Source organism: Amphiura filiformis, chromosome 11 (assembly GCF_039555335.1).
Source record: "Amphiura filiformis chromosome 11, Afil_fr2py, whole genome shotgun sequence".
NCBI lineage: Eukaryota > Metazoa > Echinodermata > Ophiuroidea > Amphilepidida > Amphiuridae > Amphiura > Amphiura filiformis.
In genome coordinates, this window is record NC_092638.1 from 30,966,861 (window position 1) to 30,993,779 (window position 26,919).

At 37.9% G+C, this 26,919-nt stretch overlaps 1 protein-coding gene across 1 annotated transcript; it reads right to left on the reverse strand.

Moving 5' to 3' along the window:
- On the reverse strand, positions 1–26,567 carry LOC140163630 (uncharacterized). The gene is made up of 24 exons (XM_072186945.1): positions 26,347–26,567; positions 25,882–25,980; positions 24,818–24,916; positions 24,402–24,500; positions 21,367–21,465; positions 20,772–20,864; positions 17,999–18,097; positions 17,771–17,869; positions 16,329–16,427; positions 15,910–16,011; positions 14,124–14,222; positions 13,543–13,641; positions 12,491–12,616; positions 10,768–10,836; positions 9,639–9,758; positions 7,975–8,025; positions 7,163–7,360; positions 6,383–6,530; positions 5,877–6,037; positions 3,768–3,947; positions 1,613–2,752; positions 1,409–1,469; positions 844–1,205; positions 1–428 (listed from the first exon to the last, which is right to left on the reverse strand). The coding sequence occupies exons 1-24, from the start codon at positions 26,461–26,463 to the stop codon at positions 141–143; spliced, it is 4,107 nt and encodes a 1,368-aa protein (XP_072043046.1). The 5' UTR covers positions 26,464–26,567; the 3' UTR covers positions 1–140.
- Positions 26,568–26,919: the final 352 nt, after the last annotated feature.

Here is a 26,919-nt window from a genome sequence, read left to right on the forward strand (position 1 = left end):
TTTTTATTTTCCTGAAAAATCGCAATATTTTGTAACCGAATTAAGCGTCACCGGAACACATTCTTGACGTTGATCATTGTGCTATTGGTATCGATTCCCTTGCTCCAGTAGCTTATGGCACCGATTCATCTATGGTATGATTATAATAGTGATGATTCCACTGAAGCTGGTACTGCCTCTGTACTTGTTGTTGGGGCTTCCACGGTTACTGGTTCTGCTTCCGCTGGTGATACCGTTGGTGCTGGTGCTAGTGCTAGTACTGTTTGTGTTGCTTTTGCTTCTAATGGTGCTGGTGCTGCCAATGGTGCTGTGGCAGGAGCAAGTTCTGCTTGCGATGATACTGGTGGTGAGGGTGCTGCTGGCAATATGCCACATACCGTTGGGGATATCCCTGCTGTTGGTGGTGTTACTAACACCTCCATTGGAATCTATGGGAATGTATCAATAATAATAATAATAATAATAATAATAATAATAATAATAATAATAATAATAATATAATAATAATAATAATAATAATAATAATAATAATAATAATAATAATAATAATACCATAGTTCCAAAATGTGGCGAATTAAAAATCGGTACGATTAATGCTGCTATATTAAAAACCACGTGTACAACGTAGTTGATATTGTTAAACCATGACCATATTTTGTTTGGGGACAAATGAACAAAGAACAATTTTGTACGAGCCAAACAATTATTTAAAACTCACCTTGTTACAAAGGAATTTTTTTCACATGGAGCAAAAATGATTTTTGCAGAATACCATTTTTCTGCCTTTGATTATTCTTACCATGTACATGATGTAGTAAGAGACAAAAAACAAAGTAAACTCACCTCTTGTGCTTCACACTCCAATGTCGTCATTTGCCTCTCTTGGTTGTAATCCTCCCTGGCGATCACCTCGAATTCTTCCTTCAGTGTTTGAGCTAAAGGTCCTTGATCTGTCTCTTGCAAGCCATTCAGTAGATCTCGTGGCCAGTCTTCTTCTTCCCTTTCCAAAAGAAATATCAGCAGCGTTTTTGCATTGTTAACTCGCTGTTGGATATCTCTTGCTTCAGTTCCTTCGAAGACTACGCAAACTTGCAAGGGAAGATATAGAAGCCGTGAGGTCAGCAAGCTGGGATCCATGTCAGCTAACAGAATAGCCCTGTTACGCTTCAGAACCCGTCGCCATATCACAAGATAATCTGAAACACCTAAGTTGAGGCAAGATGAACACTAAAATTAATATACAAAGAACAAAGAATATTTTGGAAGTACTGCATGCACCACTGTAGTCTTTGTCTATATTTTGCTTGCTAAAAAGAACATTATTGCTGTTTTGAATCTAACAGGTCCTACTTTATGCATTAACAGTTTACTAATATTCAATAAGAAGCAAAATGTTTGAAATACTAACCGAAGTCTACCGATTCATCAAGTTCATTGTCTTCTTCGTCATAATGGTTGGGTTTTGTATCCTGAAATAGAAAAACAAAAGCACGTTCATGACAATGATTGAATTTTGCAGTGCATTTTTAAGTATCTGTAATGGAATAAAGACTTCAATTGACATTGCTTCGGATCCATAAAAGGTAAACGCGTAGAGAATAGCTTTACGTACCTTCCCTGGATAGCTCTCCATCACTTCATCAATAGCTTCCAATGCATCTACATTGATTTCCAGACTCAAACGACACAGCAGTTTCCTCAGCATTCCGATTGTCATCTTTGCCCCATTCTTCTCACACCATTGTCTGATGAGGTTACACGTCACTGATTGATCCCGATTCTCACTTAGCTTGACGATCCGTTCCATTTCAAACTCTGCGATGCCTAACAGTCTGGCTACACTACGGTAGTCTTCTCGCCATTCACTGATGACATCTAGACGACTAAAACATCTCTTCGCTGCATCTACTGGAAGCCAATCGTAGCGACACCTTGAACCCAGTCTTCTTAAGACAACATTGTCGTATCCTTTGAAGATGATCTTGGTAACATCTTCGGGTCTAGTACTAGCATCTTTTCGAACTAAACCATCTCCTCGTTCAGCTTCTACAAGATTTTCTTCTTTGTAGCTCCATACATCTTCAAGATTCTTACTTTGATAAAGTGCAGCCTGACTGATGTGGCATCTTTGGCGATTGGTTCCTGCAGATTTCTTGAAGAGTTCAGCCTCAATCATCTCGACTGTGTGTTCAAGACAAGCATGTGCGGCCTTCGTTGAACCTTCATGACGACACATTACGGCGATATTGATGGCTTCTTTGTGTTTTGAAAGCTGAATGAATACGTCTACAAATTCCAATGTACATTTGACTGCCATGCGAGATACTACAGTGGCCCCTTTACGCGCATCCAGCATCTTCTTTTGTATACACGGGAAGACACTGGGATTAAAGATGTCAGTATCTGCTTCACACTCTATGCTAACTCCCTTCACATCACATGCTTCATGAACATCCCACGTGACCTCTTTACCTTGCAGAGGAAGCTTTCCTGGCATAAGAAATAGCCCCTCCTCTGTTTCGTGTACAAGGTCCATATGGTTGAGTAGTGCAAGGAGCTGACTGGTATCTAGTTTGTCGGTAAAGAATTCGCGTAGCTCACTCAGTGAATACAATGCCTGATTTGGTAACAGGGTTTGGAACTGCTCAGCAAACTCTTCACCTGCGTAGGCTCTCCCAATGACTTCTGTTGTGAACCACTGAGTGTTGATGATAACTTGATCTTCTTTTCCTTCAAATTCGGCCCAGTACACCTATACAACGAAAGAGATACAATCCATATGTTAAAGTAGTGTTAGAGAAGTGTGCACACCTAACTTATGTGAATGTCGATAAATGTCTATGTGAAGCTCGTATTAGCCCAGAAAAGCAGTATTTGCATGGCACATGTTATTCGGCGTAAGTCTATAAGAACTTGTGGTTACATGAACGGTTCTGATTTCTTGTTTAAAATAAAACTACAATTGTCAATTTGCTCTTTATTTTTTTTCCATAAGTCAGTTGTCATTCGAGTCCTTTTTTCTTAATCAATACAATACATATACGTCCACAGCATTATAATGCCTTTTTAAATTGTCATTGGCCATGCGCATATATTACGTAACCCTACAATATCCTGCATAACATATTTAATCATCTCCTCCATTTTATCCCATCGAAATGCAGATTTTGGTATCATAATGAAAGCTCATCTATTTCCTCGTAACTCATGTGAAACTTTATGTCAGTAATATGTTCGTTTATGGAAGTACGAACCAATGGTAGTTTGGTGGTTATAACCCCCTATTCTATAGGCAATTGTGACATTATGTGTTTTGCTTTCGCTGGAGTAATTGAACTCAGAACTTGGAATAAGGAAGTTTGGGTAATGGACCTCAATGTGAGCCAGAAAACGTCATCAAGTTACAATCGACCCACCCATTTATTAAGAAAGACATACTACAAGTAGACGAAGAGATGGCTAAATGAACAAACCTAAAAGATGCAGACATTTAATTATAGCTTATGACTCCCATGATATGAAGGTACGCACTTATATATTTCAGGTATCTTTGTCCATTCCCCCATAACTCTTCTTGACTTTCTTCAGATATTCAGTCCAGACAATGACTGACACTACTTCCTCTCGCCAAGAATTTATATAATCCAGGGGCGGATCCAGGAATTTTCAATATGGGGCGCCGCGGCTCGGCGCCCACACAAAGTCAGGCGCCGCTCTGCAAAAATTAGGGGGGGGGGTGCTGCATCTGTAAGCACAACATAACTTACGTCTCCCATGATGTGAAGGTAGGCAGTCACTGATCGTAAAGTGTTTTCATCCATTCCTACATAATTCATCTTGACTCTCTTCAGATATTCAGCCCAGTCGAGGACAGGCACTGCCTCCTCACGCCAAGGTTTTATTATCTTCCGCATCTTGTCACATAGTTTGGGAAGCATTTCTGTCCCCTGAAAATTAATATAGAAGGTCACAATAATAGATTCTGTCAGAAGACAATAATAGATTCTGTCATAAGACAATAGTAGATTCTGTCAGAAGACAATAATAGATTCTGTCAGAAGACAATAATAGATTCTGTCAGAAGACAATAATAGATTCTGTCAGAAGACAATAATAGATTCTGTCAGAAGACAATAATAGATTCTGTCAGAAGACAATAATAGATTCTGTCAGAAGACAATAATAGATTCTGTCAGAAGACAATAATAGATTCTGTCAGAAGACAAAACGAGATAAGTATATACAATCTACAATCCCGGTCATATTATCTGATTATTGTTGGAACACTTTAACATGGGTACTTTAAATATGCCCCCGTCCCCCCGATCAATGTTAGTGATTGTTTATTTGGTCATCCACCCCTACAGACAGATTGGTGGGGCAGGGGAATGGTTGTAGTAGTAGGCAAGGGTTCAGACTTTATACCAAAGGAAGCGAAATTTTAGTGTGTCAAGTATAGCAGAAATGCGGTTTCAAACAGTCTTACTTTGACACAAGCGTTCCAACTATTTATGACCGGGATTGTCTTACAAAATAATGATTTTCAGTAGCAACGATTAAAGGTGTGCCTGTTGTTGAGCTATATTTTTAAAGGGGTAATAGGAATGTGCGAGGAAATGGTCTTTTTAGAAGTAGGGAAATGGTATTTTTTAGAAGTGGACAAAATCCTGAAAAGTGCGGGAAAGTCAGAAAAGAACTTGTCTTACTTGCCGTATTACAACAACAAACAACTACTCTTGATGGAACAGATGGTATTTTAGCTGGTTCTTGAAAATGTCTGAGAATTTCTAACATCAACAGTAAAATTCCATTCCATTAGTCTAATGCATCATATGCATGAGAAAGATCTTGGTAGCCTATAAGATTATATGAATATATGAATACAAAACCCACCCAAGTCCATACGTTGGCCAAATTGAGTTAAGCATGGGAAATTGTTGCTATACATAGGCCTGTCATATGTATGAAAGAACAACTCAAATTCATCATCTGTGTCTATTGAGCATGTGAGAAATAGCATGTAAGAAAGAAACACCCAATTCCGTGATTTGAGTCTTGTAACACATAGATTGAAATCCAGTATGAAAAAAAGTCCACTTGTAAAACATTAATTGAAGGAGTGACTTTTGAAGAAAAAAAAATGGGTTTAATAAAGGAACGTGTGTGGTTTATATTACATGGCAGAATGCTTATCAACATTATACATACCTGTGTGCTTTATTTTGTATTATCTTACTAGTGGTAATCTCATTCCAACGTTGTTGTCTTTGTATATGATTCAAAAACCACCCAAGTCCAAAATTTAAAATGAACCCTACAAAGTCCCTGAAATGCTAATCGTCATACTTTATACAGTTTAATCCACTCATTTGCACGTAAAACTTACCATATTGACCAGGTAAATCTAACTTAAAGAGGAAGCCCCGCCAGAGCAGTTCTTCTGGGGTGAACCAAACCTGCTTGGTTATCAATTTAATCAGTGACAAGGTTATCTCTGAACTTTAACAGAATTTAGCAGGTGCTAATTGATGCAATAACATTAAACATTAATGAGCACCTGTCAAATTCAAAAATAACCTAGTCACAGATTAATTTGATAACCAGTCAGGTTTGGTTCACCCCAGAAGAAATGCTCTGGCGGGGCTTCCTCTTTAAGGAATTAAAATGATACACAGGTTTTTCTCTCAAAATCACTTCCCATGGACTTGGGTGGGTTTTGTATTCATGTATTCAATTATGTTGAACTACTGAACTATATGCTCCCATAGTTTCGCTCCCACTGAGATGACGTCAAGTATCGATAATTTACATCAAAAGAGCACCAACCTTTCAAATTGTAACGGAACTGTAAGAACAGATTATAATTCTAGACTCACAGTGATTTCCTTTCTTCTTCTTTTCAGAGAAGTTTTGAGTTGCTCCATCCCATCCGAGTTCTCCTCCCGTGCATCCAATAAAATCAATTCCTCGTCAATGTCCAAAATGCCAGAAAATTTTGCCTTCAACAGTTTCAAAAGTTCCTTCACTGCCTGTAATCCTGTGAAAAGAAACACGTATCCGTTTTGTAGTAAAGATGACTCATCCTACGGAACAGGTCATTGTTTTGACTACGAACAGTAAGTAATGTAATTTCCATCTCGTTTAAAGTGATATTCACGTGAATCTGGGCATGGAATTTTGGCGTTATTACCGCATACTCAATGATGAATCCCAGATGACTGTAAATTGACTTGTACTTTATTGACTAAAGAGAGACGGTTTGTATCACTATTCGACAGTATGCGCAATCACCACGACCGTATGCCCATATTCTCATGATCTCATCCTATTGTACCACACTGCGATACCGGTACTTATGTATCATATTATATAGCGTTCTTACCAATTCTTTGGTCTCTTATTTTGTCACTATGTGTGCCGACAAGAATCACTTTCGGGGTTTCGTCAAGAGCTCGTGTTGCTTTTATAAACGGAAGCCAGAACTTGGTGGGGACTGAAAACAAAACACACAAAATGTAAGGAACATTATGCTATTCGTGTATATGTACGTTACATGTACATATACATATGTTATAATTACTAGCAATTAATTAAATCTGCTCTAGTTCCGTAAATCAGTCTTATTTGCGAGATTATTTAAATCATGGATCCGTGGGTGATTATGAATATTTTGGCACACTTATACAGCAGACAGTTTAATAACATTCATTATATATATAATAGTGAGTTAGTCGTAAATATAGCTTCTAATATGCTATTTGGGTCAGAATTCCACCAGTATTAAACAAACGGTTATGACCAAATGATAACCTTTTTTTTTTCGAAAGGACAGCTAGGGCTTGAGTACCCAAATTCACATTGAGAAGTACAGAGAATTATAGTTGGGAAGTAAACCACAAGCAGATAAATTTCAAGTTACGTTTTATGTGTGTTTTAGATTGCAACTTTGATCCGGATTCCATCATACATGTATAATTAATAAACTTGGTCACTTTCCCAAGATTGAGAGCTCTTGCCTCACAAACTTTTACTTAATAACCTTACATTTTTGCCTCCGTCCGCGCTGCATGTTTAACGCACTTGTCTTTATGGACCCAACTCCCGACCCCAAATTCAAAAATGCTATTACACATTTATACATAGGTTCTATCTATAAAGTTACCATATTTCCAGTCAGCAACTCTAGAAGGTTGTAAATGACAACGAAAATGGACTGCGCCGAGCCCAGAAACATCCCATGAGTCACGGAATACTCTATTTGCCCGGCGCAGTCCCAAACGATAAATTCTCCAACGCCCCTCACCGACTCTCTGCCAACCTCTATTCCAGGAGTTCTAGTGTAGTCGCCTTCTTCGTCTTTCTATTTAAATATTATTCATATAAATCACTCTATGTTAAAAATATATTATTTATGAAAATTTACCTTTAGGCATATTAATGTATGTAGCTTCTCACGTATAGTGGACTCACATGCATGACAAGTGTATTGTGGTTGCGTGCAATATAAGGCGCATAAAAACTATTGTTTCATGTAAATAAGTAAACAAATAATTAAATTAATTAGCTAATTAATGAAACTAAAGGACAACATCCAGCTGAACATCGAGAGCCATCGGATGGGTAAATATCTTTCAGATAAATACGTAAGGGCAGGAGGGTCAGAGTTCATAAGGGCAATGTCGGGACCTCCGGTCACGCCATTGTTCGACCTAAGTTACAAATTTCGCCATCTTGTAATTATTAGCGCATGGTTCTTGTTTTTTGTTTTTTGATTACACTGGATAGTCTTGGCTATAGTCTAGAGCACCTTTGACCATGCGCAAAGAATAATTGAAGTAGCTTAAAATAAGGAAGATGTTTAAATGTGATCCGTAGATATCTCAAAAGTTATATATTGGATAGATTTATCAAATAATAGTTTGTTAAGTATATGTACTATACTAATTCTTACAAGCTCCCTGATAAGGGACTCACCTTTTCAGTATTCGCAAACACGCCTTTTACCATGGACAGAATGGACAGCTTCTGCAAGTAAGGAACATAATCGATTGGGTAATCATAATTAATGAAACAAAGCTTAGATAAAGATGAAATGTTGATTGTTTTCGAATGTTTAAAAAGTTCCGTAGATTTCGATTGGAAGGTTTTAACGTAGTAAACACATGGTAAATTAACTCTTTAATTTTATTTTATTGATTATCATTAAAAGTGTTTATTGAGAAACGTATTTAACCCTAACCCTCCAAGTGGTGTTTGGCTATCGGAAAGGAAAGAAGGAACGAAAAAGGAGAGAAGATTAACAAAGAAGTAGCTTGGTACCACCGGGTTTCGACCCCAGGACCCCTCGCGTGCCAGGCAGTACGTCACCGAGCCACGGGTACTTCGCTGTTCCGGTCAACAAAACCGTGCGTAATCGGGTTTTTATTGAGGCAACTTCAGTAAAAAACAAAATTGTCATTGGTGCAATACATTCCCGGGCTTCCGAGTTTTAAAGGGTTTCCCTTTTGTTTGAGACCATTTGATCATAATAATGGGCGGAGCCACAGGAGAGGGGTCGCGTGCCCAGAGCCAATCATAGACGGTTATTTGGGGGGCGTGGACCCTCGTCTCAAATTGCATTCCCGGGAAAAATTCACAAGCTGTTTTGATACCCTCTGATGAGGTGACCAAATATTAAAAACCCACCCACCACTCCCAAGGATAGGGCATCGTTCCTAACCCTTTTTTGGCAAACTATTCAAAATTATATTCAATATGTAATGTCCATTCCAAATTAGGCTGTTTGGAAATTGATTTGGATTGTCCCACTTCATGACAAAAGGGTGGAAGTGTCCGTTCCAAATTAGGCTGTTTGGAAATTGAATTGGGTTGTCCTAATTCCGGAAATGAGTAATGGTTAGGTCCAAGCCAAATTATGCTCACTTCAGGACCGTAAATGGCATCAGATGATATTGCTGTCTGATACATATATGATTTCAATTATTGATATATATTGCTTTTAAAGAATAAGCCAGATGATATAGCTGTCTGAGGCGCTAATGAATTTGAATTTATATCTATTTAAAATATCAGATGATATAGCTGTCTGAAGTGATATTAAAAGTATAAAGATAATAGTTAAACAGTTGATTTCCTGTCAACTGTGTATACTCAGATACTACAGCCGTCTGAGGTGATATTGAAAGTATGAAGAAATATAATTACAGTTGATTTTCTATCAACTGTCTATAGATAAATAAATTATGAGAAGTTCATTGAACTCGATATTTAAAAAATACAAAATGGCCCAGATGATATAGCTGTCTGAGGCGCAAAAAATCTCAGATGATGTCGCTGTCTGAGGCGATATTGAAAGTATTAAGAAAAATAGATTACAGTTGATTTTCTGTCAACTGTCTACATTGAAAATAAATAAGAAATCGGATGGTATCAATCCAGCGATTGCAAAATTTTTTTTCCTGCGTGTCGTTGTCGTTATAGCCTCCATAGGACAAATGACTTTAATTGCGTCATCCTATCACGTGTGTATGCATACTCGCGCAGTTGTTTTGCTTTTATTTGTTAGATTTGGCATGGTTAGGGTTAAAAGAATAGTCAAACCCTAATAATAATAAAATAAAAAATCAGGAGCAACAAACCTTTGTTAGCGCATGTTTCAATGTAGTCTTTCCCGCTGCGGGATTCCCACAAAGAAAGATTTTCACCACGTCGACGGGGTGGCTACCTGTAGCCATCAGTTTACGATGTAGGGAAGATTTCTATTGAAAAGAAATAATAACAAGTTTACTTTACAAGTGACTAACTTTGGAATAATAAATATATCACAACAATGACTTTGTAATGGGTCCATGTCTTGAAAAAACGTTCAGAACGTCAAAAATGGGCTACGTTTTTACAAACATCATTAGACATGGGTTTTAAAAAAAATTGCTCTTTATCCTAAAGTAACTAGCTTTAGCCCGCTTTTAGTACTAAAATTACCCCTAGAATGGGGAAGGGTTTTGAAAAAAAGTCCCCCAGGCATCTGTCGAATTAAAGCATTAGAATTGAACTAGGTTTTATTCAGGAAACAGAATAAAACTTTTGATGTAATTGTGTTTTCTTAACTCTGATGAAAATATCTAGGAACCGTTTTTATAAATTTTGACCAACTTCACCAAAAATATTTGAAATTTAGGCGAAAATCAGGTTTTTTTATGATTTTTTTTTTTTTTTTTTCATTTTTTGATCATTTTTGGTGCAAATTTCTCAAAAGTTGGTCAAATTTCAAAAAAATTAAAAAAACCGGTTCCTAGATATTTTTATCTAGTTTTAAAAAATTAATCAAAACAAATTTTGGACCAACAATTTTTTTTATTACATTGAACGAAAAAGAAGTGGGCCAAAAAAAAAACACGTTTTGGGGGAACTTTGGGTGGACCTCACAGATGAATTCATCAAGTCATTTCCATTCTAAATATGTCTACTTTTATACTTTAGTCCAACAATTTAGCAGTTATGAGGCCCAAAAGTTTCCATAATTCCTGGGTAACTTAAGACCAATTAATTTCTGTAATTTTATCATGTATTTTGTTGTTATTCAGAATTCATCAATCTATGACAAAAATTTCCATGGTAAAAGTTAATACACAATTTTAGTATTCTTTTTAGTATTTCTGTTTGTATTTGTTAACTTTTGTTTGTATGGATGCACCAACAAGACGGTGGGTGCCGCTGTTGTAAAAGTGTTTTCCAAATAAATAAATAAATAAATAATGATGAACTTACTTCATATTCCTGCTGTACAATTCTTCCTTTATACGAACTTGACATTTTACTAAACGCCGTCTTACCATGCTTTGTAAAATAAATAAATATTAAAGGAGAAATATAAAGATCCAGATGGTAAAAATTCCAAAATTGAACTATTTGCAAATACCTTTAAGGACGCACCATTAGACTTCAAGGGGGTGGTTAGGAAGTTTTGAAAAAAAAAACTTCCCCCACTACATGAGCCACCAACACTAAAAAAAAACTTTCCCCACCAATCATTCTTTTGAGGACAAGGATGTGCTAGTGCTCGACAGAGAACATAAGTGGTTTGAAAGAGGAGTTAAGGAGGCAATACATGTCCGGCGGGAGGAACCTTCGCTCAACAGAGGAGGGGGACTTCGCCACAACCTGTCAAGGACCTACGACGCAGCAATCCGGAAACTACCCCGGCGACTCCCCTGTGACGTCATACCATCAAGTACGTCACAGGTCAATAGTCAACAACCTGGTCAGTCAGCCTGATGATGCGTCTTGGATGAGACGCGATACTGTCGCTATCAAAAATAGTAAGTCCAGATGAACAGATTTAATATTCATTTTATTATGTTTATCTACTTGGATGACTGAGAATATTCACAAATTTTTCCCCACCTAAATTAATTGTGTATAAATACATGAAATTTAAAAAAATAACTTGCAGCCTTCGACGGCGAAGAAAAAAAAAACTTTTCCCCGACCCCAACTTCATAACCCCCCTTGAAATCTAATGGTGCGTCCCTTATAACAAAATATGCGTATTAAGTAGATTTGATAAATAGAGTCCCCTCGACTGTACAGTTGCATATGTATGATGACTGCGGTTTCATGGCTTTATAGTCTTGGACATGTCTATTTGGCACCCTTGCACAGTGTTTAAGGGATCTGGAATGAGCGTTGCGACAGTATTTTTGTGGGACATGAGAACACATCAGACATATCGAATTGCATTCTGAATACGAAGAATGTCTTTCTGATATCAAATAATTTTCATTTTTTGAAATTAACGATATAATACAAATTTTATGACAAATTATTAAAATTTGATATTTTTCACATTTTTGATATATTCTTAAAGTGTATGTAGCTCGGAGGAAAAGCCGACGATCAATTGAAAATTTTGACCTTTCATATTGAAGATATTGATTTTTTCCCCAAAGAGACCTATTTTTTTTTTTTTTTGGAAAAAAAATCCATATCTTCAATACGAAAGGTCAAAATTTTCAATTGATCGTTGGCTTTTCATCCCACCTACATACACTTTAAGTATAAATCATCAGATTTATAAAGTTTACTTCGAGTTTATATCAAAAATATCAATTTTTAATCATTTGCCATAAAATGTGTATTACATTGCGAATTTAAAAAAAAATCAAAATTATTTGATATCAGAAGGACATGCTTCGTATTCAGAATGCAATTCGATATGTCTGATGTGCTCTAATGTCCCACAATAAATACTGTCCAAACGTTCATACCCCATCCCTTAAAAGGGTCAAAATTCAAATTACTCCATAATTTGTTAAAACCTATTTTAAACTATTCCTCCGGTATAAGGATTGAAAAGTTTATAGCTTCACTTATCAGTCTGAAGTTATTACTGACAAAAAAAGGTCAAAGGTCTATACTTGGGCTCCATAGGATTTGAAATATCAATAGAACATTCCTCCGATTTCGATGAAATTTGTCTCATTTTCATTACCTTGTTTTTGATCGAGATATCGGCCCCTGCTCGAATAAGAGTAGTTATCGCTTTGTAGTATTCCTCATTCTCCCCACCAACTGAGTTATCGAAGCGCTTGCATGCTTTGTGGAGAGGAGTTTCACCCTATATAGAGAAAGCAGCCAGGATATTACTGACAGATTGCAAAAGTCGATTGCGGTGATTCCCAAAATCCTTTGCATAAGAAACCAAACCTACGTCATCGTCTATGCGCACATTTCCGATCATGCCGATGCGCACGCTCGAGTATACTGCGCGACGATGACGTTATTTCGGTTTCTTGCTTTGCGAAGGATTCCGAGAATTATCGAATTGGTCATCGCCAACGCAAAGATATGTTGGATCTAAGTTGTCGATCTATATAAGTCCCGGGATAAGCCTGTCGAAGTGTCAACCGACGCTTTGTAATGATATGATCTCCTTGTGTGTCAATTGACACCAGAATGAGTATCACTTTCGACAAAGTGATAGGTTTATTGAGAATGCAATGGCTCACACAGACACCCGTTGAGAATATTTTTTTAGTTTGTTTGCCACATGAAGAGGTCAATAACACCTTTTTGGTAAAGTATTTTCAAGATGTTATTATTAATTTTTTTGCCAAATGAACTGGTCAATAACACTTTTGCTCACTCTGCGCTGCACCCGGACCCCATATTGGGAAATGGTCAAGGTTCAATGCCCTCTGACCTTTTTCAAAACCTCCAAGATCGTTTCAAATGTATCATCTGGCACTGCCTGCAGGTATGGGTTTTAGCAACATCCCAGCCACAAACATCATTATAACGTCAGAAACGTGTTTTGGTTTTGATTAAAATGTTTAAACTTAGGGTTATTTTCAAGGTCATAAAAATGCTTTTTGAAGTTGTTGAAAAATACATTTGTCAACACTTTTAAAAATAACATTATGTTAGATTGTTTTGTAGCAAGTTTTCAAAAGTGTTTTTGGATGTTATTTTAAAAAACGTTATATACCATTTACATACATTTTTGCTTATGCTTTTTCTTATTTTAGCTTATGCTCCACTTACAAAGTTTGTTTGTAAATTGATGATAGCACCAGCATCTAAGAGAATCTTGCAACATTTGTCTGAGCCGCTATCAGCAGCTGCGTGTAAAGGGGACCAGCTCTGTATGTGGAAAAGAAAAACACCTCATGCATCACCGTCAAAATATTCCATCACGATATGACATAAGCAACAAATGTGTATATTTAACAGTATGCCTTCAAGTTTGTAGAAATTGGCCTAGTTGTGCCAGCTTGGCGTAGACCGAGGATGGGGGTAGTGCGAGCCGTAACCCTCTCCTATTATGGGTCGTTGTCGAGTTCCTACGGGAAGATCATTTAAAACAAACAAACAAACAAACAAGCAACTCCTTTCCCCTATGTTATTTTGTCGGGGGGGGCACATTCTCTTTAATTTTTTGTCAGGGGCACTCTGCACCCTGCAACACCCCCAGCTGGCTACGCTACTGACTGTTAATCTGTCGCTGTATAAATTAGTAAGAATGATTCATAAAAACGATCTAAACAATACACAATATGGGATAACCTATAACTTATGCTAGCGTATATTGAACAAATGTTGAAGCATTATAAAAATGTACTTACATGTTTATCTTGTGCATTGACTTCTGCGCCAGCAGCTAAAAGAATCCCACAGCACTTTTCTGAGCCACAGCGTGCCGCTAAGTATAAAGAAGTCAGACTCTGTGTGAGACAAGAATAGCAGCAACATCAATTTGCAAAATATCATACCGTAGTATTAAAATATAGTCCTCTTTAATTCCTCGAGGCAGTAACGTCAGTACTTTGTCGCAGTTACTTTGCGCATGTGCAGAATGAACTGCTTTTAATCGCCAAATGGACTATATACATGTAAGCATGGACCACTTTGATATATCAAATCAACTAAGTGCAACAACAAAACAAATTCTACAGTTAATGGACAAACGTAATCTTGATCATGATATCAAAGACGAAAGGCGTTCATTCTCAGTCTCAGTGGCAACAAAATATATCGCCACTAACATTCAAAGTTTATCTGAAATAATTCATTCCTTTCTCAAACTATAGCCATCGTCAATCTTTGGATGCGAAATTCACTATACCGTTATATACGTCTAGCCCTTTTCTATTCACAGATTATCCATTGTATTCCTTTTGTTTAAGATTAGTTGCCTCGACCATTACCTAGAGTAATGGAGGTAGCTAGCTGCCCAGAGACCATTATCAACACAATAGCTCAAGATAACGGTCTCGGGCAGTGAGCTAAACAAAAGGAACACCATGGACATTCTAGAAACACTATGGAAATGATCACAACATACATGTAGAATCTGAGTTGGTTACTTGTCTCGGATAAAATTACGGAACAAATGCATTTACTACGGAAGTAACTAAGGGCCACGTGAGTTCCCTTTGTAACGCAAGAAGTCAGGATCTTGTGTTCCTGACTTAGCCCGTTTGAAATAAAGAGATAGTAAAGATATCAAAATAAAGAAATAGTTAGGACAACTCAGGATCTCAAGAACTCATGAAATCTGTTCAATTTTCACGGCGTTAGTAGTTTAATTGTAAGCCCATCCACTTAAGTTATCTCGAGATCCTATTTTCTTGACTTAAAGTCAAGAACTCGTGAACTCAAGCCATGTTTGAGTTCCTGACTTCCTGACTTCAAGTCAGGAACACAGGATCACGAGATCCTGACTTCATGACTTTAAAGTCAGGAACTCCTGAACTCAAGCCGCGCTTGTGTTCTTGAGTTCCTGACTTCATGACTTTAAAGTCAGGAATCGGGGTCTCGCCTTCCGAGCGACTAACATGCTCACCATACCTCAACAAGACACCGATTATCTGTGGTAATGGTCTGTTTCTCACCCTTTATCTACTACGTATAGTTGTACCGTTGTATACTTCAATCTAAAACAAACGCTGATGATAGGATATGGTGACCCAGTGGCGGCGCTACGGGGGGGCAAGGGGGCATTCCCCCCCCAAATATTTTTCTTGCCCCCCAGTTTGCCCCCCCCCCCCCACACACACACACACTTTTGAGGCAAACCCCAAAATTTACGTGTAAATTTCCATAACATATGCCGATTTTGCCCCCTTGTAAATTCACTGGTGCCGCTACTGTGGGACCCCGTAAAGATAAGCGAGAAGCTCAACTCGAGAAGGATCCGATTTACTGGCCACTGATCAAGAAATCAAGGTACTTCACTGGACTCCAAAACATGGACGCCTATAAGACCTGCCCTGACCAATGTCAGTGCTACCAAGCAAGATACTGGCTTAGATACAGACAAGCAACAGGACAGAAAGCCGTGGAAAGTCAAATAATACCGTCAAATTATGGGAGTTCAACTCGATAAAGATTGCAATGAGACACACTCACACCAAATTCAGTTCTAGAGTCGACAACAGCGCCAGCGTCCAGAAGGATCCTGCAACATTTTTCTGACCCACTGTCCGCAGCAAGATGTAAAGGTGTATAGTCCTGTATGTTACAATAGAAACAGGAAAATTGTTAATTAATGTGGAAAAAATACTCGTTGTCTAATCATATCAATTTTTTTCAAAATACTGTCAAAGGTAATTCAAACATTGAACCACATTAAGAGGAGCAAGTACACAAACACATAAAGATATCGTGATAATATTTGAGCAGATTTATCTACAAAATTTAAGGTTATTATTGCAACTGTTTAAAAAAAATTGTCTTTGCTTAATGTTCCTTTTTATATTTTCTGGACATTGGCAAAATTTGGAGCAACAAAAACCACACCAAACGGTTATAGTTAATGTGACACTTACATTTTTATCTAATGAATCAACTACAGCACCAGCTTCAAGAAGAATCTTACTGCACTTGTCCGAGTCACTTTGTGATGCATAGTGCAAAGCAGTCTGGCCCTGTGAGTGACAATACGAATGTTAAAAGGGAATACAGGTCAATAGTCTAAAGGGTCATCAGTCCGAAAACTCAATAACTTAGTTATAACCGCCACCGCCCCCCCCCGAATAACAGAACAATTTTTTTTGTCTCCTGCAACCTTTAATTCAGATTTCAGAATATTATGTTTGATATTCTGAGCATTTCTTCTGTTGTTTGTAACGTATTTGCAGCACTTCCCAAAAGTCGTGTAAATCTTCATGTATTCTACGTCCCGTTCCTGAATTACATGTCATTCTACAACCATTTGAGGGCTGCTGCACGCTGAGATGTACCAAAAGTAGGGTAAACCGGACACAGTATTCTAGACAGGGCCTTCAAATGCACTGACATTTTTGGTTCCCATAGCAAAAGAGAAGGAAACTAACTCCATAGTAATGCCATTCAACCACGGTGGAATCAGCATTAAGACCATTCATGATGCAGTCATGTCTACAGTTGAATTCATCTCGACCTTTGCAGGACTTAAACCCCATTAAAAGCCATTAAACCAAGATAACACTCATTGAAACAGCTCAACTGATTAAATCGGATCTTCTCTGGTTGTGCACATGTGTCTGTTTTATATGTGCGGTATCGCTATGAGGTGCTATAATACAGCTTCAGTTGGGTAACTGATTATAATTGAAACGCAAGGAAACAATGGTATGTGGACCTTTGTTCACGAAATGAGACAATGGCCTGCTTTTTGTTAACCAGCATTCTTGAAAATGAGCAACATAATGATTGTTGACTTAACACGGTTTGGAAATAATTTCTTCATATTTTTGGTGTTATCTGTCGTTTATATATCCTTCCTAAAACACAAAAGTGCGACTATTTCCAAACACCTAAATTAGCTAAAAATTTAGGACATGTTACAAAACTATATTTTCTAGAATTTCATAGAATAGTTTAAATGTAGCTTGTACCGTTTTTTTGTTTTTTCCTTCAGAACGGAGCGGTCCGTTACCAATATATCTCAATATTTTCGGTCAAATCTCCATTCAATTAACACGGGGAGTTGGCTAGCTATGAGCTAGCTATGCTTTGCCCTCACTCATATTCTACGAAAGTGCGACTATTTCTGAACATCTAACCTAGCTGTAATTTTAGGTCATGTTAGAGAAATGTATTGGCTAGAAGTTTGGAGAATAGTTTAAATATTGGCCGGTTATTTTTCACACAGTGATGTTAACTAGGCAAATGCAATATACTTCTAACATACACTATTTGTAAAGGTCGCGCGTCAATGGTGAGAGCACTGTGTATAGGAAAACGGACAGTAACTGCAGTATGTTTCTTTATAATATAAGCCACTTACAATTTTATCTGATGAACCGACTTCTGCCCCAGCGTCCAAAAGAATACGACAGCATTTGTCTTCGCCAGTATATGCCGCTTTCTGTAGAGGTGTCCCGCCCTGAAATGGTATAAAACATCAAATTCAAACATGTTGCTCTAGGTTGTTTTTTGTACGTTTTGAAACACTTGCTCACTTTCCTGGTTGACGTTATAAACGAAACTATACGCTATTATATAATTCACTTACGTCTTTGTCTTTTGCATCAACAGTAGCACCAGCATACAAAAGAATCTTGCAGCACTTGTCCGAGCCTAGGAATGCCGCTCTGTGTAAAGGTGTCCAACCCTGTAACGAGGTAATTCGTAAAATGTATAAAGTGTTAATAATTAGACCTGTCTAATTACATTAACTCGTTAATCACCCATATCTTGGTGTCAACATATCAAACAATCTTTCATGGTCAAAACACATAAGCAACATGACATCATCTGCTAATAGGTCCCTGGGCTTCATTAAGCGTAATTTACATTCCTGCCCCAAACCACTTAAACAAACTGCGTATATGTCCCTCGTTAGACCAATAATTGAGTATTCTAACGCAGTTTGGGACCCGCATCAAAAAGATCTCATCAACAAATTTTGAAACAATCCAAAAAAGAGCTGCAAGGTTCACCACAAATACCTACGACAGGAAAACAAGCATCACAAATCTCATCAAAGACTTGGGTTGGGATACCCTCCAAAACAGGCGCCATGCAAATAGCCTGACTTTTCTTCAGAAAGCCAGAGAGGGCCTCCTGGCTCTGCCGGTGGATCACTTGCTCAGACCAAACCCACGTCAATCGCGGCATACACATCCAGCAGCCTATCAAATCATAACCAGCACCAAAGACTGCCACAAGTATTCTTATCTGCCAAAAACAGCCAAAAACTGGAACAATTTACCGTATCCTATTACGCAGATAACAGATCCAGCAAGTTTCAAGGAAGCTGTGCTTCAGCACCTTCGCCAAGACTAACTTTTCACTCCGTATATATGCGCACACTACCCTATACGCTTGCTCCAGCATTGGGAGTGTTGTATAGTATACCTACAGATACAGATTATCCACCTTAAACTTAAAAAATTACAAATAAATCATCATGGTATTTATGCAATTATTAGATACCATGTTTAATAACGTTTGTACACGTTGTATTTTTACCGGAGCTACTGGCGCACATAAATGCTGAAAAAGACCCTCCAAAACTAAATGCTGAAAAAGACCCTCTAAAACTCAACCTTGTGACCGAATTCAGACCAGCGACCTTTTCTCTATAGTCCGACGAGTTGACTACCAAGCCACAAGTCAGGGCCGTTGCTAGACCATGTTCGCAAGGGGGGTGTCGACTGTCGAGAAATAAATTTTGCTGGTATGACCTGATTTACCTTTTGGCACCTGGACATGGCAACAAGATTGCCACCCCTGGCTCATCGGATTGAAGACACCCCTCCCCACAACGGTAACCGTTTTTTTCCGAGCTGTCCCCAGAATTCCTTTACCAGGAAAAGCGCACTAAAATTTGATAAAATGCGCGAGTAGCGTGCGAAAATTTGTCCCACTGGTCTGCTACTAAAAGAACATTACTGGGACATATGCGCGCGAACAAATTGCAATTTCCATGCTAAAATGAACAAAATTGAGGACAATTGTTTCCTTCAATCGTGCCAAATGAAGATGCATAGGCCTTTAACAACGTGAATTTCGTCCCGGTATTTTGATCCAGCTAACGAGTTTTAAGTTTTTTTCAGGCATCAGAGGAGCTGCCCTAGCACTCAGATTTAGGCCTACTAGTACATATTTTAAAGATTCGTGTTCAAGTTCGAGATGAAAAAACAAAATTTCCAAGGGGACGTATCGCAGATCTTCTCACAGAATGGCCTAATGGAGATAAACGCGCGCGGAGCGCGGCAATTTGGCATGTTGGCACTAAATGGGCAAGAATGGGGTTCATTTTGGTCTAAAAAAGACCAAAGGAAAATGTAAATCGTAAATTTTGTCAGAACATTTCTGTCGACTGAGGAGGGGAGAGAACTGACTTGCCACCCTGCCCCTATAGTGCTGGATTACCCTTTTGGGGGCCCTGGGCCATGCCAAAGTTAGCATGGTTAGGAGGCCCCCAATTTCACCGTGAGGAAGGCATAAAGTAGCCAAGTTTTGATTTATAAATTAGGGGGCTTACTATTATAAGATCAACAGTGGCGGAGACGAGCATATTTTTATTCCGATTTGAGACATTTGCGCGCGAAAAAATTTATATGACAAATTAAGCCCAAAATAAAGGTGAATTTAGCTTTGTACAGAGCTAGTGCGCGCGAAGCGCGGGCAAAATTTTGCAATTTTACCATATATTGGTCCAAAATATGGTGTTTTGGGGCTAAAAAGTAATGCAATAAAAAGTAAGGACAATTTTCGGGGCCCCCAATTTTCGGGGCAATGTGTCTGGGCCCATCTGGCCCAATGGTAGATGGTAAATCCGACCCTGGCCCCATGGCTAATCTCCATTGGTGCCGATGAAGGGCGCAATGCGGAGGCGTGATAGGATGCGGACATATTTTGTCGATCTTGCAAAATCATTATTTCCTTAACCACATCAGCTCAACGCGCCTGGCCAACATCATTGTAGGCCCACATTATACCGGCCCAAACTCCGAACTTATTGTAGTTTTTATCCCCTCTCTCTCATGTGATGTTAGAGACACATCTCATACACTAACCCCTCGTACCTCTCCCCTCCCTCTCCCCCGCCCTCCCCATCTCTCTCCCCCTTTCTCTTTCTCTCCCTCCCTCTCCTTCTCTCTTCCCCTTCTTTCTTTCCTTCTCTTTCTTTCCCCTTTAGGGATCGCCAGGGGGGTTGCCACGAGTACTATTGAAGCGTTATGCTTAAGCAAATTTCAGATGTATCACATTTGCTTAAATAATTTAGGAATATAAATACGTTCAAAATGAAAACAATACCATGAATACTGTTATCTTACATGTTTGTCTCTTGAATCTACAGCAGCACCGGCATCCAGAAGAATCCTGAGGCATTTGTCTGAATCAGCTGCTCTGTGCAAAGATGTCCAGCCCTGTATTTGAACATTAATTTTGCAAAACAGAATGTTTTCAATATGCAATTAATGTACTCTATAATAACTGTATGTAAAAATTTACCCACGGTCGTAAAATTATTACAACGTTAAACTAATCAATTTACGTCAAAAAATCATATACAACCATCCTACAACCATTATACAACGTTCCGACGTTGTTTTAACGTCATTTTGCTGACGTGCCCACTGGGATAATGCCTAACGATAATGCCAGTTCTGCTTGACGGTGTCAATTTCAGAGTATTTTAACCCAAAATGAAGGTGCGTTTTGGTTGGTATTCGATGAAACAGTGCGGGTGAATTTTTGCCATTTTGGCCCCAAACACCATTTTTTCTGGCTAAAAAGAAAAATGCACAGGGCAATTATTGCTTTATTTTTCTTCTATTAGGATATTTTTAAGGGAACAATCACCATGAAAAAAATAGGGGGGGGGAGGTGGCGTGATCCCCGCCGCTGCCTATGGTGTTTTATACGTACATCTTTATCTGATAAATCAAAGGAAGCTCCTGCATCAAGAAGGATCTTGCAGCATTTTACTGAACCGCAATGCGCCGCCAAGTGTAAAGGCGTTTCATCCTGTGTGACAAGAGACAAAATTGAATATTTAAATAGTAAAAAGAATACTTATAAGCAGGCTAGCTTTATGAAAATAATTGGTCTACCAATCAGTCATAGTGCACAAAACGCAACATTAGACAATGTTAGATCCACATATATTACATGGACAGTGCTTTATTTTAATCAGAAAGACCTGGGAACAAACCAAAATCACGGGTCATCATCCTAATAACACAATAACACAAACGCCTATATTTTAATTGTGCCATTGACTGGTTAAAACAAGTAAAATATTAGGTGTATCCTTCGTGTAAGCGAATACCAAACAAATCCCAACTCTAATCCTAACCCTAATCCTAACCCTAATCCTTCCTAACCCTAATTCCGAACCCTAACCCTACTTACACTAAGGAGAAACCAATATAAGGATGACGAACATCACATGACCTGTTATTTGTTTTGGTTTTTCCACAGGTCTTTCTGCTTCGATTAATTTAGAGTGCACACCAGTAAATAACATTATATACCATTTGGAGGAAAAATCAGTGTTTCTAAAAGTGAAAAAGTGGCATGGAACTTAAAGTAATACATTAAAAGGCTTAAACCCCAACTATTAGGCCTTGATTCATATTTAATCCTCATTTAGGCCTGCGTACTCGATTGTATTAGCAGGATCTGACTTTTTTTTGAAGATTTGGCTAAGCTTTCAAAATGTGTTACATTTCAGAAACACCATGCTATTTTCAAGCTGCTGACATAAACTGTATGGCGTATACGGTGATCTAGTCGGCAATTTCCTGCGAAAGATCACTGGTCTCTGTATGTTTTCTCTGCACTGGCTGTCTTTATCTGACCTTCAACTTGCAGAAAGTGTAAGTTTTAAAGAGCTGAGTCGCTCTCGTGTTAAAGAAGATGACCTTTTCCCGGACCCTGTTTGTACAGAGAATCAATGGGAACTATTTACCGGTGTGCTGTCTTAAGGCACTGTCGGTCCACTTAATGGGTTCATCGCCCAGATTCACGTGATCCAATTTAAACGTCACCCAGTACTACAAGCCATCATCAGTGCAGTGCTGAAGACGTATCGCTCGGATGAGTCCACAAATTGAGTTGAATTTAACTTGCTTGTCAGAAAAAGCCTTAAAAACTATATCCAATGTTGCATTTCATGAAGCAAGCTTATATCAAAACCTGATTGCACACGATATTAAATTATCTGAAATGAATTAGGTGTATGACAAAGTACACTGAAACTGGAAAGAGATTAACTGGTTGTTTTTGGGGCGCCCTCTACGGAGGCGTCCCACAATATTGGCATGTACTTGTGAGTAGCTTCTAATTTCAGTCTTACTAGATTTACTCCGCAATTGTTGTGCTATTTTGCTAAAATTATGCCCTTGCTCAGAAATAAATCCACAATATGCTTGGATTTTATTTTATTATTGTTTTCTGTTATGCACAGGATAAAATGGTGTGCGTATATTCTTTGTTTAAAAGACAAAATTAATGGATTTGTAAAAACACCAAATAAATCGAGACCTTTGACCTTTGTAACCACTTTGACCTTTGTAACCAGTTTACCGCCTCTTAGAACCCGATAGACGGTGACCAACACTTTGGATTACAATAGCCTAATCTGAATGGCATAGTCCAATAAGCTCAAATAAACAATCATAGTGCAAAATTTGACCTAACTTGCAGAGTATGAGTTTTTGTACCCAAAGTTTCAAAGTCAGGCATCTTATCAAGATCAAGATAGTGATAGTGACATAACAATTAACACGCTTATCTTACCAAGGTCTTATCTATCTGCATGGGGTAATTGGAAATTATGGTGTAGCCTATTTGTTTTAAGGATGAAACAACTGGCTCCTTTTGCATGGAAATTAGAACAAATTACTATACAAGCTGTATCAAAAGTTTGGTACCCAGCAGTTTTGATAGTAATTGAAAAGCCTGGTTCTTCCAAATGCAATATCGGGTCCCCTTAAAATGATAAAATGATCAGACCATAAATCTTTTGTGACTGTTTATGACATTAATCAACAAATTATGCGGATCCTAGATGTGTCGAGGATGTTATGTTTATGAACAAAACGTTACGTTTGTATTTTCAACATTGTTAATCATTGCTACGTGTATGTTAACAAATGAAAGTTCTGTAATTATTTTAATTCTTCAATGCTAAGTTAGTAAGTATTCTTTTGGATATCATCAAATTGTAAATCTCTAGTCAGATTTTCAGTGTGTTAACAACTATGTATCAAAGATGTTACGTTCATGTACAAAACATTAACGTTCTTATCTTGTAAACATTGTATACCCATATAGCTACTTTTGAAGAATGAATGTTCTGTAATTGTCTTTTATCCTTCATCTCTATTAGATTTTCAGTGTATTAGCAAGTAGATGATGTATATGTATCACAGACGTTATGATGTATATGTATCACAGACGTTATACATTCATAAAAACTTTTCTTTTGGTCAACATAGGGTAGATCCTCTTCTATACTATCCATCATATACCCCCCCTGCATAACGAAATTCAACAATATTCAATATCCAAAGCAATATCATCACTACAATATGCCCCAAAATTGAACTCCCCCACCCCACATAATCGCAAATTGACACGACAGCTTCATTCCGATTCAATTTATTTCATCCAAAACGGTCCTGTGATACACCTTCCCCAATCAAACACATTTGTCTTGCATTTGATCATCTTCTACTCTTCCCTAGAAAAATCATTATGATACCAAATCCCGGGACCAAATCTAAACACCATGCCATGGAATTCACCATATCACGTCCAAGCTCACATAATTTGGGCGCCCCATTCCTTTTTTAAAGGAATTTTTATTATGTGATTGAAGCCAAGTTTTAAAGCAGGAAACAACAAACAATAAAAAATTGATCAACCCAGATTACAATATAATACGATAGACTTACATCTTCCGTCAGCGAATCTACTTTAGCTCCAGCATTCAGGAAAACATTGCAGCATTTGTCATGGCCATTATGCGCCGCTTTGTGTAAAGGGGTCCATCCCTGAATGTAAAAAAGGTCACTAAAATTCAGAGTGTGTTTTAAATGATAAAACGCGAATTATCAGTAGAGTTTAATTTAACGAATGGAATAATTATTAATTTATGTCAAAAATTTAACCACTTCAACTAGCATCTGGTTAGAGTGGACGTGGAACACCTTTCAAAACCGGGTATATTTGTGACGTAATTTGCTACGTCACTATCATTCAGATGCCAAATTGAGTCCGATAGTCTTGTTGAACGCAACGTAGCAGAGTCAGTTGTATTTAATTTACAGTATTTTATTTTACCAAGATTGTACAAAGAGGTAAAACTCACAGTGTTACTTTTGGAGTCGACAACAGCGCCAGAATCTAAAAGAATCGTACAGCATTTATCTGAGCCACTATCTGCTGCAAAGTGTAAAGGTGTCCAGCCCTGCATGTAAGAAAGCAAATATGGACCATAGTAAATAATGTATACATTAGGGCTCAGATAGCAACGTCTGCAACTTATTTTTTCTGGGACATGAGAGCACATCAGACATATCGAATTGCATTCTGAATACGAGGAATGTCTTTCTGATATCAAATAATTCTGATTTTTTTTTGACATTCGAGATACAATATAAATATTATAGCAAATTTGTAGGTCTTTTTGGAAAACAAATGTGTATCTTCAATACGAAAGGTCGAAATTTTGAAATGATCATCGACTTTTCCCCCCATGAGCTACATAAACTTTAAGTATATCATTTACAGATTGATAAAATTTATTTGGAGTACTGTTAAATATCAAAAATATCAATTTTTAATCAATTGCCATAGAATTTGTATTATCGCGAATTTCAATAAATCAAAATTATTTGATATCAGAAGGACATCCATCGTATTCAGAATGCAGTGATGTCTGATGTGCTCCCATGTCCCCGAAAAATACTATGCAAACATTGCTAACCGAACCCTTAAATCAACCACAGTAAAATATGTTTATCCTGACATGACTATGGATGTAAAAAGGACCGATCTGCTGTATATGGCGGAAATTAAACCTACTTCTTCCTTCGATTGGCCGGAAGTTAAAACCTTTCCTGGAAACATAATAGGCCTACATTGTACATCTCATAGGATAGGCTACTTGTGCAGAATATTGTTATCACTTATTCATTTAGGTTTTATAATGAAGAGTACATAAATGAGTAAGATTTAATCTTTCCCTAGAAAAGTCCTTTTCAGCGGGCTGAGCTTTTGGAACTCTAGCCAGAGCGAAGATACATAAAGTAACAATGAAGACTTTCCGACGAAGACTTACTATCCATTATTAAAATAAGCTAAAATAATATCATCCAATAGAAGTTAAAGTGTTAACAGAGATTCATCGCAATGATAACATGATCTACTTACATCTTTATCCGATGATTCAATATATGCACCAGCATCCAATAGAATCCTGCATAATTTGTCTGAAGATAAGTGGGCCGCTCTGTGTAAAGGAGTCTCATTCTGTATGATAAAGTAGACACAATGTTAGTCACTAATTATAATGCGACCCGTTACTTCAAATGAGTAATGGTGTACGAAACTTGATATCTAAGGAATAAAAAATTACAACTCTTGGACTCACTCTGCGTTTAGGACATTTACTTATCAGCAAAACCAGGGGTTAATGAGTGAGCAAATACCGCGCAATGTTTGGAAAGAGGCTTGGTCTTCCGGCTGACGTACGTGTTCGAAAAAATAATTTTAGACGGACACTTTACTTACAATTCTCTTTAAATTGCAAATTTCGCCTGTTTTGTCATACAGTTGTAAATTCAATGAACTATGACTTTGCTAGAGAGCGCTTACAAATTGATATGTATGACTTACCCACCGACCAGGATCTTTAACGTTGACATTGGCTCCATTCTCGATACACCTTACGATATCATCCTCCTTCCCATTCTTCACTGCATCTACCAAATCGTGGTCAATATCTCGTAGCATCTTTCTTCAATATACTACGAAAGCTTTATGCCGAGCTGAGCTGTCGAACAAATGGCCACAATGACGGTGGTATAAAATATTCATCAATACCGCGTTAACTGTTTTCACCTAACAGAAACGGGAAAATCATTAATTATAATAATTACTGTGAATTTTGTTCGTTATGAACAATTCCAACTTAAAACGAAGGTGATTTACTCACGTTTTTCACCACTACACTTGTGGTTTCATCAGACAGCAACTCATCACATCTGACTGTTTCATTTTATGGACAAAAGGAAGCACCGTAGAGGGCGTGATGAGTTGGTTAAAGCATAGACATATCGTTTGTCTGGGGGTTAAAGATGTTGTGTTCGCAGGCCCCCTCGTCCTTGTTTAGAGTGCCATGTCCTTTTCTGCGGATCCGCAGAAAAGGACACTCAACATTTTTGACCAACACATCACGCCCTCTACGGT

Bases quoted from the DNA above. Each gene is read 5' to 3' on its own strand.
- LOC140163630 (XM_072186945.1), bottom strand. From the start codon at position 26,463: ATGCTACGAGATATTGACCACGATTTGGTAGATGCAGTGAAGAATGGG. The intron at 21,466-24,401 runs GTAAGTCTATCG...CTTGTCACACAG, and splicing joins TAGATTCGCTGACGGAAGAT to GATGAAACGCCTTTACACTT. The intron at 429-843 runs GTGAGTTTACTT...ACATTCCCATAG, and splicing joins TGGAGTGTGAAGCACAAGAG to ATTCCAATGGAGGTGTTAGT.